We start from the raw sequence: 13117 nt of genomic DNA on the forward strand, positions 1-13117 counted from the left end.
CCGACTCCCACCATTGCGCACGTGAGTCCGTGAAAAGTGACTCACTCCAGACCGTGAATCAGCGGCGATGTCACCGGGGAAGGCCCGCCGAGTTGTGGTCTCCGGTAAATTCCAGAACCTCACAGGCTACAGTCAATAATATGACGATTCCTGTGCCGCGAGCCTGCGAAATAACCCGCAGTGGAGTGACTCAGTTTCCCCCAGTGCAGGATGTGCATGATTGGGTCATTTTAGGTGCCCGCGGCAGTGGTGGGGACTCGGTATTTTCACGAAAGCTTTCGCAGTGTTATGCCCAAGTACCTGCTATGGCAACGCATCCGCGACCAGAAATCATAACAATATCGACGAATGCAGTACTAATTGTACGCTCAACATCCACCAAACAGCGAATGACACTGATGAACTCAGTGCAGCCTACATCAGCCGCTATTCCGCGTTAAACGGGATTAGGATAGATTGTTTATGCTGTATAGAATAATGTCATTTCCCAACTAACTCACGTGTAGTTTCATTTCACCTATCGCGTCTCTATTGGGTGCGGCCCCGTTGTGCTTTTATACGCATTATTACCGCTATGATTGTTTTACAACAGTTTGCTGATGACACACGAAACGACTTTTGGATTACCCTACTCAACAGCACGACTGAAACTTCAGAAAACATCCCGCAAGGTAATTTCCCAAAAAGCACAGAAACTTTCAACTTTCGCAGAAAAAGCACCACCATCTATTCGTTTTAACGCTGACAAAAAATGAGACGTAAAAAAGGCGTTCCTTAATAGTTTCAGCGAGTGGCGTTAAAAGTATTGTGCTTTATTAGAAATAAAAAAAGTAACAAAGGTGATTACCCCGCATCAGGTATACTCGTTTTCACAGTGACGCGTTAAATGAACTACAGCCAACAAACAATAATCAATGTCGTGAGAATCAAACAGATTCAGTGATAGAAACGCGACATCAGCTCTGTATGCGTGAATAATTACTGATAGTCTGTGCGCTGTCCGTGAGCAACTCTACGGACTGCCCTTTAGACAAACTTTCCACCAGGATACACCCAAGTCTGACAGAGGAATGTATCATCCATTCCAGCTCAGTCTCCAGGTCGCACAGCAGGTAACTGTACCGTCACTGAACACCTGTGAGTATCGTGCGCGGGTTTTTACGAATCCTTGATGCCAAGTGGGGAAAAAACAAACACATGCAACTCGTACGCTACTCGTGTGGGACCATACTGCAATACTGATGTTATCCTAATATTCCGCTGGTGCGATTGCCCCAGTTAACAAAACCGAAACAGTCAAAAGAGCCAATGCAAACAACACGAAATTAGATTAATGTTGTCTTACATGTAAGCAATCATAACCACAGTCGTCTCCGATCCTCAGCACCTGCTTTCAATTAGACGAAGTGGATTATGAAGCACCACCATTTCTGTTCAATGCCACATCAGCAAAACCAATTCATTTTACACATCAGAAAACAAAACCGTAGCACTGGGAATAATTGACTAACGTTATACGCATCTAAATGTGATAGTGCAATCAGTGCCTAAAATTAATCTGAGCAACGGACTGTTTCCAGATACAAAGTGCTCAGGTTCATAACCACCTTGTGATCTAAGTTTCGTTCTCCGTGTCTGGCACAAAATTAGCCTAGATAAAACGCGACCGATTTTTCCATAAACTTTTCTAAACTTTGCTGCTAGCTAACATTAGCGAGCTGGCTAGGTAGGCTACTAAAATACGCCAGTGAAATCATGAAGGGAAAAGGTAAGCCTTCACTTCAACGACTTTTCTCCTAATTCCCAAACGGTTCGCAAAACAAACTACTTACGTTTTCTGGAAAATTAGTAGTGATAGAACTGCGACAGATGTCGGCCGTGCTCTCTCAAGACCAGGCAGCGTGTTGTGAGAATAAAAGCGCTGAAGTTCGGTTAGGTCTAGGAAAGCATAACAAAAAGTGTCTCCGCCGCGTGGCAGCTATTGGAACTGCGCTCTTAACCCACTCTCTTCCAAATATGACTGCTGCAAGTCATTTTTATTTACATACAGTGGAAAAAATGGTGCATTGTTCTGCTAAGGAAAGATAGAGGACGGGACAGAAGCGAAAGCAAGCAGAACAGAGGCCGCCCAAGCCCACAGAGAGCACAGGTGGGACAGTGAGTTTCCTGCAGGTGGTCAGCCCCCACTGCCCCCCCTCCCCCCAGGTCTTTAGAGAGCCACTCCTCTGGTGGGACACCATCATTCGTTGCCCTGGAATCAGTCCATTGGTGGGGAACGGCCATTGTCTGTACAGCCAAACAGGTCCTTTTTCTGACCCTGAAGTGTTCATACTCTCGCTGTTACACACACACACACACACACACTCACAGACATATACACGTCCACACACACACACACACACACACACACTCACAGACTATATACACACACACACACACACACACACACTCACAGACTATATACACGTCCACACACACACACTCACAGACTATATACACACACACACTCACAGACTCTATACACGTGCACACACACACACACACTCACAGACTATATACACGTCCACACACACACACACACACTCACAGACTATATACACACACACACACACACACACACTCACAGACTCTATACACGTGCACACACACACACACACACACACACTCACAGACTATATACACATGCACACACACACACTCACAGACTATATACATGCACATGAATCCATAAATATACACACATTACACACACAGACTATATACATACACACACACACACAAACAGACTACGTACATACACACACACAGACTACATACATACACACGCACCCACAAAACACATTATACACACACAGAGTCATTGCTTTATGAATTAAAATGTTATCAGTGCACTCCCACTGCAAATGCGCCTCAGCCTGAACAGGCAGATGGTGGTGGTGCGACCTTTCTGCAGCTGATCAATGGAAAGCATAAATATGCATCTCACCCAGTCCCCCTGCTGCCAAGGGCTCATTTCAGTCCAACACCTAGCGCTCATTTCGCCCGTGTAAATGAGATTAATCACCCTAATCACTCATCCGGAATATGCGGATCCCACCAAATAAAATACCACGGACCAGAGGGCATCTCTCATTAAAAGAGCACAGGCTGCGGAGGGCTCATTGATTTTAGAGCGACTGGCGGTGGGTGAAACATCTGCCATCTGCTGGTGAAGTTAAGAACTGCAGAGTGTAAATGGTGGGGACTTCACAGCCTAAACGGGTCGTCAGGGTTCACAGACTTCTGTGCCGGGAACCCATGGGCGTCCGCAAATGAGTTCTCAGAAATTTGGAAAGAAATAGTTTCCCTTTAAAGAATGTCTTGTTTATATTCATTTCTATATCAATAATCCAATTTATATGTTTTATAAATATAATAAATCACATTTGACCTTAAAATAAAATAAACCTAATTAACAACACAAAAAAAGTCAAGTTAACAGATTCTTGGTAATATTGTGATCGTTACAATTTATTACATATTTATATTGTACGGAACACATCTCTGTCGTGTCCGAGAAACTGTTTTAAACACGCTTCCTTGTACTTGTGTCTAAAAATAGCCACCATTTTACACTCAGTGGCTGTTGTATAAATGTGTCAGGAGTAGTTAAACCTTTTTTTTGTGGGGGGGAATATGCCTCCAATCCGGTCTAAAGCAGAACTGAAACACGGCCAGTGCTTACCTCGTTCACCCGATAAGAAAAACACACAAAACCTTGCAAAAAAGAAAGAGAGAATATATTTATTTTTACGGAATAAATACACAATATTCCATTGAGGACTTTCCAAAAGCAGGTACAATATGTCAATTTATTTTTGTTTTTCCAGAACAAAGCAAAAAAAACAATGCAAAATCTACAACAACCATTTTCCTTTCAAGTAGAATTGGAATATGAACTCATAAAAAAAAAACAAAATAAAAATAACATAAAATTAAACAGCATTTACACACTCAGTTTTTTTCTTTTTCCAGGAAGTTGGAGCCCTGAAAAGAAGCAGGTTTGTACCAGATGTAGAAGTGACGGTTTTTTTTCCACGTGAACCCATCCAGCATGTGTTTACATTCTCACAACACTGCCGTAGTTTTGCAGCAACACTAAAGCAAAAACCAAACCTTTACACTGTGTTCAGGACATGGAGAGTCTAAAACAAGGACTGGGCATAGAAATGGAAAAAGTGAGCCGTGTGCGCACACAAGCCAAAAACTATAAACAAGCAATTCGCTTTTTTTAAAAAACTTCTCTTCTTTGAAACCCCAGCGCTAACGTCCTCATCCTAGAGCAGCGACGTTTCGTCAAAACAAAAAAGGACGTGGATTTAAAACGGCGATTTGCGAGATCGCACTTCCCCCTACGGTGCTGAAATAGCCGCTTGAACAGGCACGCACGTCTCATGCAACTGTTTTTCTAAAAGCCTAATCTTCGGAGACGAGGGAGGAAACGAGCGCTTTCGCACCACGGCGGAATTCCTTCGGGAGTGCCGCAGCCCTTAATTAAAAACAACAAAGAGGATAAACTGATGCACCACACGTGGAGGGGAGACTGCGGAATCGAGCCCCCTGCATTCAAAATGTCTGGTCGTCGGGAACACCTGTGCTACAAACGAGAACAGCTGCGGTCCCCACAGTAGATGAAAGGAACCAGAGAAACGACTGCTGCTCATCTCACCCCCCCCCCCACCTCCACCTCACCGCTCACCCCCCATGCCCAGCATGTTCTGATCACAGTCATTTACTAAGCCCCCCCCCCCCCCCCCAGCATACGGAGGGACCCCAGACTTAAGAGGGTGATAGTGATGTTGGCGGAAGCAGAGTGGCTCGGAACTCCATTATTCCCTGTGGAGGAGAGAAGGGGGGGGGGGGGGGGGGGGGGGGCAGCAGTGCGGACCACGTTTATGGGACGTCCCGGAGAAAACCGAGCCGACCCAAAACAGGAGCTGCTGCTGCAGGTATACGCAAATCAGAACTGGGGGGGGGGATGACTTCCACTCTCTCGCACTGTAACGTGTGTGTGTGTGTGTGTGTGCACTCTCAAATATACATGTTCTGGGAATGCATTTTCAAGGCAACGCGCGTTTCATTTAGTGTCAAGCTAGAGTAAAACCGGTAAAAACTTCAGCCTTATTAATTCCTATTCCCATCGTCCTCGTAGTAGAAATTTGATCACCGGAAATTATGCAAAACAACCTCAAATCTCATCTGTGCTACAAAACATGCTACTTTAATGCACCGGATTTAGTGTTGAAAATGCTGTCTCCAAACCAACAAAGACAAAAAAAAAAAAAAAACAAATTCAATGACACGGTGGAGTATCCTTGAAAACCACATCCACTGTATAAACAGATTGCTCGCTTCACAAACAGCTAAATGTACACCTTCCTGCTCTTTAAATAAAGCGATGGCGCTAACGTCTATCGATAGCGCTATGTACACCGCACTGAACACGTATAAAACACCGTCTCTTCACATTTAGTTTTAGTTAAGGCAACACTACGGATATGCTGTGTTTGAAAACTTCGCTAATCTAATCTGTGAATATATGTGCGTGTAATTCTCAATGTGCTACACCAAACATGCTCTGTGCTTTTTGAAGGGGTAAGCCAGTGGGATTTTTTTTTTTTTTTTTTACAACCTCAACACAAGCTGCTGAAGAAACAAGAGAGAGAAACCATACAGACAAACAGGCCCATGCATGTAATGATCGGGGGGGGGGGGGGGGGGGGGTGCATGCAGAATTTAGGGGTCTCTTGTAGGAGCACTGAGCATTCTAATCAGGGTAGCATCATTAATTAATTTGAACAGAATTTAAAACAAGCCTCTGCTTCTCTGAAATGCATCTTGTACTGATCTCATCACTCATCTGTGTAGTGTCCAAATAAGGACACCATTTCCCTAGCATAAGTTCCTTTCTGACCAGGGTCACATAAATAACCAAAATACTTTAAACACCCTTTACATGGCAGTAAAATTACTCACAGCTTTTTCAAGAAACATTTATTGTCATCATTAGTATGATACAAAATCATCTTTCCATAATTGTACATTTTGGTTAGTAGGTTTTGTTGAAAATTCTCAGGGATCTGCAGGAGTGTTTTAAAATTTGATCAGAATCTAAATTGTTCAGTGGTGGTTCCCAAACTTTTTGTTTTTGATAATAGGACATTTTTAAACCACTCACTCACTCACTCACTCACTCACTCACTCACTCACTCACTCACTCACTCACTCACTCACTCACTCACTCACTCACTCACTCACTCACTCACTCACTCACTCACTCACTCACTCACTCACTCACTCACTCACTCACTCACTCACTCACTCACTCACTCACTCACTCACTCACTGCATTGTGCCCTTTTCCTTCAACCCTCACCATATCCCCTCTGTTGTCTCCATGTGCCCCCCCCCTTCCCCCCCAGAGGGCACAGAGGGGACCACTGAGTTAAAATATTTCAGGTACATATAAGACCCCTTTCTTTTTCCATTCTGTTATGCGTTATCAGGCAGGAGTGATGGTGAACAAAGACCAGATTCCCTGAGCTCTCAAAGGCTGGGGGGTTGGGGGAGGTGGGGGGGGGGGGTCCTGTTTAACACTAATAATAGAAGCAAACCCCTAAATCCCAACTCTTTCACAGTTATAATTAATTACTGAATAGAGCTTCGCTTGAGACTGTTTTTATCTGAACTCTCTGTGAACTTAACTCTTGAAGAGAGCTGAAAGTCTTCTTTCCCTGGTTTAACTGAAAGCGCTACACCAGCGAGGGAGGTCCTGAGGTCGCGGAACAGGAAGCTGAAGGTCATCTCCTAGGCAACCGAGCACAACAAACGCCGACTCTACTTTACTGCTGCACACAAGCACACGCTCGGTACTGAATGAGCTCAAAACACACAGAGAGTCCTGCACGCGGAACGCACGCTGCCCGAGTCCAGCCTACGTGCCCTTTACACTGAACATACACAACGAGTCACATGACTTGGGGGAGGAGCCGAGACAGCAAGATGGACACCCCATTGTCTGAAATGCACCGCCCCCTTTCTAATACTGCTTTCACAGCCATGTGTGAACCCCAATGTTTTGGCTGCTTCCTACACAAAAATGGGGGGGGGGGGGCACGGGGGGCAAGCCTGTCAATCAACAAGACCGTTCACTTAATCTACTAAAACACGGTGGGTGGGGGGGGGGGTTCTTTTTGGATCTGTATGTGCCCTATGAGAGAGATTCTGCAGTGTAAAACAAAAGGGGTGTGGTTTTGGTCATGTTTGGTCCAGATAGGATAGAGGGAGCGGTGGGTGGGGCTTGGGAATTTTAGACAATGGTGTACCCACACTTTTTGTACAATGTGACCCCAACATCCAGACGCCACCACTTCCTGGCCCCGCCCTGCCCTGGACGCCTCCAGAACCCCTCAGATCTTCTTGGGTCTCCGTCCGAGGTGGTAATAGTACGAGAGGCTGACGACGAGGAAGAGCACTCTGCTGAGGAGGAGGAGGATGGCAGCGTTGGACACCGAGCCAATCTCCACCAGGGTGAAGGACGTCACTGCAGGGACAGGCGAGTTAGCGATCTGCTACAGCGGAACTCAGCGGCTATTTAACACGCTGGTACATACACGAGTGTTTTAATTACTACTCCATTATTTTATGAATCAACAGAAGACATGTCGCCATTCAGTAAGACATAACTATTTAAAAAACTCAATTCTACCATATCTGCGGAAATAAAAACATTGCCTGGAAGTATAAAACATGACATCTATTAAATATGAAAATAAAATATTTTTTCTAACTTTTGGGAACTCGTGTGTTGCTGTTGCACCCTCTGCTGGTCACTTGTGATATGTTCCAGGTTCCAGGTCATTTTACAAGACCAGCGCATCTGTAATGCCACCAGTCTGCCACCAGAGGGCGACATTGCTCCAAACTCATTCAGACACTTGGAAAGAGAGGACTGAACCGGGATACACATTTACAGTGGCGTGGGAGAGGCTGAATGAATGCTTGTAATTGTGCACAAAACAGATATGTGGGGTAGTGGGGTTGTGTTCGTACTGTCACTGTATACTTTCAGCTGGGGGAGGGGGGGGGAGTGGTCTGTGTGTGTGGGGGGCGGGGGGGTACTCACCCAAAAACTGCACAGCAAAGTAGCAGGCCTCTGTCAGCAACGTCCACTGTATAACGATCTTCTCTGCCGTGTACAGCCCGTTCCACATGATTAAGGAGATACCTGCGGGAGAAGGGGGGGGTGGGGGGGCAGTCCTGTCATGTCTTCTATTCATGAACCTGTCTAAAGTATTTCAAATAAAGGACTTGACCATGGACTGATTAGAATCAGTCAGTACAGTACAGGATATAGAGGGAGAATCACAGTCAGCGGTAACACAGGTCAGACAGGGTGCATCTGCATTCAATCAGAAAAACTGCTTTGTTTTTCAGCTGTGTGACCCATGCAGAGGGCACAGTGTTCATCTACTGTAGCAGACACTCATTGCAGTACTTTCATTTAGCACAGTGACAAACACAAAAAAGTAATTCAGTGTGTGCATCATTAATGTGGGTGGTGATGATGATGATGACGATGATGATGGTAAAGTCTTATCCTCTCAGGATCTGGTCTCATTACTGCATGACGACCAGGCGATTTCACACTGGTGAACCCTGCTCCACCTCCACCAATCACCAGGCAGTTCCTCCACTACCACCAATCCCAAGGTGGTTTCTCCACATCCACCAATCACTAGGCAGTTCCTCCACTTCAACCAATCACCAGGCGGTTCCTCAAGCTCCACCAATCACCAGGCAGGTCTCCAAGCAATCACCAATTTCCCACCTTTCCCCCCCATGGATAACGATAAATGGCAGTTGCTCACCTCGCTAATGACTCATATCTTTAATCCCTTCTCTCTCTCTCAGTTTTATTGCAGGAGGAGCTGGCGGGCGTCTCCAGGCTGCGCTCCTGTTTAATTAAACCAGCGAGCGAGCAGCACGCTTCATCCATGAGCCTGAGGTTCCCCCGAGACCCCCACGGCCCACCCACACGCACTTTTCTACCCACAACCCCCCTGGAGGTTTCATCCTGCTCCGACCCTGCCGTCTCCATAGCGACACGGGGTCATCCTATTACCTGTTTCATAAAATGACAGCCCGATTCTGTGTCAAGCATTAAATTAGTGTCAGATGTTCACAGTCAACGTGATCGTACAAGTGCACATGAATACAAAATGAGGAGAACAGATATAGTCCTATGGCCCAGAGTTTGATCGGAGTGAAGATCTTGTGAATATAGTTTGCCAAATGTTTTTTAAAAATCATGATGGAAATCAGAATTTAATTAAAATTGCGTCCCGCAGGGTGCAGGGGACCCAGCTTCTGGTTACCCAAAAAAAATGGAATAAAACCACACGGGCCTGGAGTTTACTGAAATCGACCCCTTGCCCCACAAGGTAAAATTCCTTAGATCAGACGGACTATTTTCGACTGCACAGGTAAGGACCAGTGCTGAATCGAGAAACAGAGCCATAGAGCTGACAGGAAGATCGTTGTGAATGAACAGCCATAGAGCTGACACAGGTAAGGACCCAGATGTGTGAATAACAGCTCATAGACCTGACGCAGGTAAGGACCCAGGTGTGTGAATAATAACAGCTCATAGAGCTGACGCAGGTAAGGGTGACTCACTCAGCAGCGCCCCCCCGTACAGCCGGATGGAGATGCTCGTAACCGACAGCTCCTTGTCAAACACCACCTCGTACAGCTGGTTAGGAAACACCAACGCCTGCAAAGAGAAATGGAGAAGAGCCCCGTTCACAATTTTAACAACTGCACTGGGTCACAAGCTTCAGTGTAAGAAGTCTCAGCTTCCTAACAATTTCACGAAACTCTCTCCCCCCCCCCTACTGGTTAACCTGTCACTCAGCCAGGTGTCACTGATTGGCAGCCATTTTGGGGAACAAAGGCCGATGGGACAGCCTGGAGGCGTACTAGGAAAGGAAGGCTTAAATAGCTGTCAATCATCTTGACACACAGCAGGCTAAAATGTAAGACTAAAATTTAAAAAACATTGCTTTCAATAAACAGGCTTCTGATCACCCCCTCCCCTCCTCCTGATTTCAAAATATTCGGATAAAACCCAAACAGAGCCCCTTCCAAAACATGACTGTTTTATTATTTCTTTTCTTGTGTTTGGAGGGAGACTTCAAAAAAAAACTGTTTCTCACCCACCTCCATACCTCAGTCATTATTTCAAAGCTTTTTTTTTTTCTCCTCCAATTATAGAATCGCAAATTGCAAAGGCCTCTCTGCCATCGTGCCCACACCCTCCCACAGCCAAGAAACGAAGCAAGGCAGCTCTTTATAATCACCCCATTTCTACGATTCCCTCGCTTTCTTTGTCCCAGTTTGGAGCGCTACGCGCAACACCAGCACAATATCACAACAGCACACAAAGAGCCTCAGCCGTTTGAGGCAGACAGAAGCACACACGATAAATATCACATATACACACACAGATTACATAAATTACATGTAATGGGAACACGGACCGTCATACGTGCAATCACTGCCCAATCAGGCTCAAGCTTTCAGCACTCACAGCCTCTGGCAATCAATTCAGGAGAGAGCAGACAAGCACGGGCTCTCCACCAAAGCATGTGATGTCACCACTGCCCCTTATGACATCACAGTCAACAAGTCAAGCCCATGAGACAGATATGAGCAAGATGCTCCATGTGCCATCCGACAGGGGAAGCTTCATTTTATTTTCCGTCTTTATTTCACACATCATTTTACTATGTTACTTCAAGACATTTTTACATGGTACCTGAAATAAAGTTGTTGAGCTTTAGTGCTTCTTGCAGATAACTGATGGGCCCTTAACTAAGCAACAGAGCCGACTCTTTCTGGCAGGCCAAAGAGCCTCCATAAAGACTGTTATAAAATGTTGGATTGCTCCGAATATCCAAAACGAGATCAGTATGCTTATACATACTTATCTAGATATTAACATTCTGGAAAGGTCCACAGTTCTGTCTCATGAAGCCAGTTCTAATATGCTAAATAATTGGATGATGCCTATCTCTTGTATTAAAAAAACGTCCTTTGAAATTACTAGTCATCTACTGTCAGATCGCCGCAAGAAAAAAAATTATCATTATTATCATTACTGTGAAATGACTATTTGATTAAAAGACACCGTGACAAACAAAGAAACGCAAACGTCACGGTGAATTCCCGTCCAGGATCACATGCTGACGTAACACGGACACAAACACAGACTCACCCCCGACAGCCAGTCATTCATTAATTCATAAGTCATTCATTCATAAGTTTTATTCGCGGGTTTATTTCACGCGCAGGACTCACCATTACCGCCATGCTGGTGAAGAGGATCGCTGACACCAGGATCCAGACCCTGAAACCGAAAAAAGGCGCACTTCCGGTTAGCGGACACAGCCAGCGGAACACCGCCCTCAGGCTCAGACTCAAGCTCTGATCTTCCTGATCACATGACGAAAGTTCTCACGAAGAAACAGCGTTGGTTAAAAACCCAAGGTTATAAACCCATAATGCTTTGCATTGGTAAATTCTAAAAAAAGTAACAGTTATTTGCTGTTCCAACACATTTTTGTTTTTGGCAGGGACAAGGTGTACGCACAACACCAAAGATATGCCAATACAGATATGGGCGAGGGTCAGATATTATATAAATGTAGAATATATATAACAGAGATCTTCATCTGCTCTGAATATGCTCTTTTCAAATGAACACTTTTGTGTGCGAGGTCGCCGAAAAACACTCATTCATTCATGTATCCACAGTCGTCTTGACGACCGCGACACTCTCCTGTCTGGGCATCAGCTCCAAATCCCTCCACAAACCCGCAGACAATCCAAAAACAAACCTCCAGCCGGCTCCCAATTAAACAACGGATGGACTGTAAAAATCCTCCGGCTAGCCTTCAAAGCCCTACGTAATCTCCCCCCACCCTGCCTTTCTGAACTCCTCCATCCCTACAAACCTCCCCCGGGTCCCTCAGGTGCTCCACTGCAAGTCTCCTCCTGGCCCCATCGTCAAACCTCTGCAGCTTTAGGGACAGAGCCTTCTCTCATATTCCACCCAGACTCCAAAACTTACTTCCCCCATCTGTCCCGAAATTCAGACTCACCCCGCCCCCCCTTTCACCTCCCCTCTCAAAACCCATCTATTCAAAATTGGATATAATTAAAATCCCCCCGCAAATCTCCCTGCCCCCCCATCCTCACACTCCCACACACCCACGCCAATCTTTCTCTCTGCATCTCTCACTATCTGCCTTAACTATATCTTACTGCTGTATTGTCTCATTGCTGCACTTGTACTTTCTGTTTTGTGTTATCTTGTTTTCATTATGTATATTGCAAAGTGTCTTGAGGTTGAGAAAAAGCAGTATATAAATAAAATACATAAATTTATCATAATCTATTATTATGATTATTATTATTATTACAATCCCCTGTCCTGGCTGCAGCACACGTCCTTTATGGCTATCGATTCACAGGGATTAGACTGGGATTGGATGATTATTTGGGGCTAAAGTAAGACACTCGGACAGAAAAAGTTGCATGTTTGAGTTCAGTGGCTAAGGCACATCAAGGCATTACTCAAACACTGCTTGCTGGCGACAAACGAATGTCCACGCGGCACATTGCACTTCTCCCCACGGCCAGTAGGTGGCACTCTCTTACCTGAGGCCCACGGGTTCCCTCACAGCAAATTTGATCTCGTTTCCCAGCATCTGGCTGATCTGCAAGAAGCAGAGAGAGAACATCTTCAGCATTACTTATTACACATTTATTACACAGTTATTACGAAGCCATTTACGTAGTTATAACACAGTTATTAAGAAGCACATTTACACAGCGTATAATCAAACAAAAGGAAAGGGAACTTGTTAACGCGTTAGACTAGAATAAGAGAGAGATGGCCCACAGTGCTCAGTCCCCTGATTGCATTAGTGCAACAGTAAACAAGAATATCTGAGACACCTATAATTCCAGATGGGGTGTTAAATACAGTGACTGAGGGTGTTTTTTTTAATTA

General features: G+C 45.2%; 3 protein-coding genes across 5 annotated transcripts in view; all 3 read right to left on the reverse strand.

Annotated features, from left to right (window-relative positions):
• The window catches only part of LOC135241630 (CD82 antigen-like), a 29371-nt gene extending 27382 nt beyond the window's left edge, over window positions 1–1989 (reverse strand). The window contains exon 1 of one of the 2 annotated variants that reach the window (XM_064312173.1): window positions 1833–1989. The gene's annotated coding sequence lies outside the window, so the exon portion shown is untranslated. Of the gene's footprint in view, window positions 1–45; window positions 178–1832 lie in introns of those variants that run through there. The other variant, XM_064312174.1, reaches the window with a different exon arrangement.
• chka (choline kinase alpha) overlaps window positions 1–13117 on the reverse strand; it is a 258102-nt gene that overhangs the window by 100912 nt on the left and 144073 nt on the right. The gene's annotated exons all lie outside the window — the stretch shown is intronic.
• Window positions 3768–13117, reverse strand: part of LOC135241743 (tumor protein p53-inducible protein 11-like) — a 56985-nt gene continuing 47635 nt past the window's right edge. The window contains exons 4-8 of the mRNA XM_064312375.1: window positions 12763–12821; window positions 11401–11449; window positions 9718–9814; window positions 8165–8266; window positions 3768–7582 (exon numbers count right to left, since the gene is read on the reverse strand). Coding sequence (XP_064168445.1) covers window positions 7449–7582; window positions 8165–8266; window positions 9718–9814; window positions 11401–11449; window positions 12763–12821 — 441 coding nt within the window. The 3' untranslated portion in view covers window positions 3768–7448. The remainder of the gene's footprint in view (window positions 7583–8164; window positions 8267–9717; window positions 9815–11400; window positions 11450–12762; window positions 12822–13117) is intronic.

This window comes from Anguilla rostrata, chromosome 16 (assembly GCF_018555375.3).
Source record: "Anguilla rostrata isolate EN2019 chromosome 16, ASM1855537v3, whole genome shotgun sequence".
Taxonomy (NCBI): domain Eukaryota; kingdom Metazoa; phylum Chordata; class Actinopteri; order Anguilliformes; family Anguillidae; genus Anguilla; species Anguilla rostrata.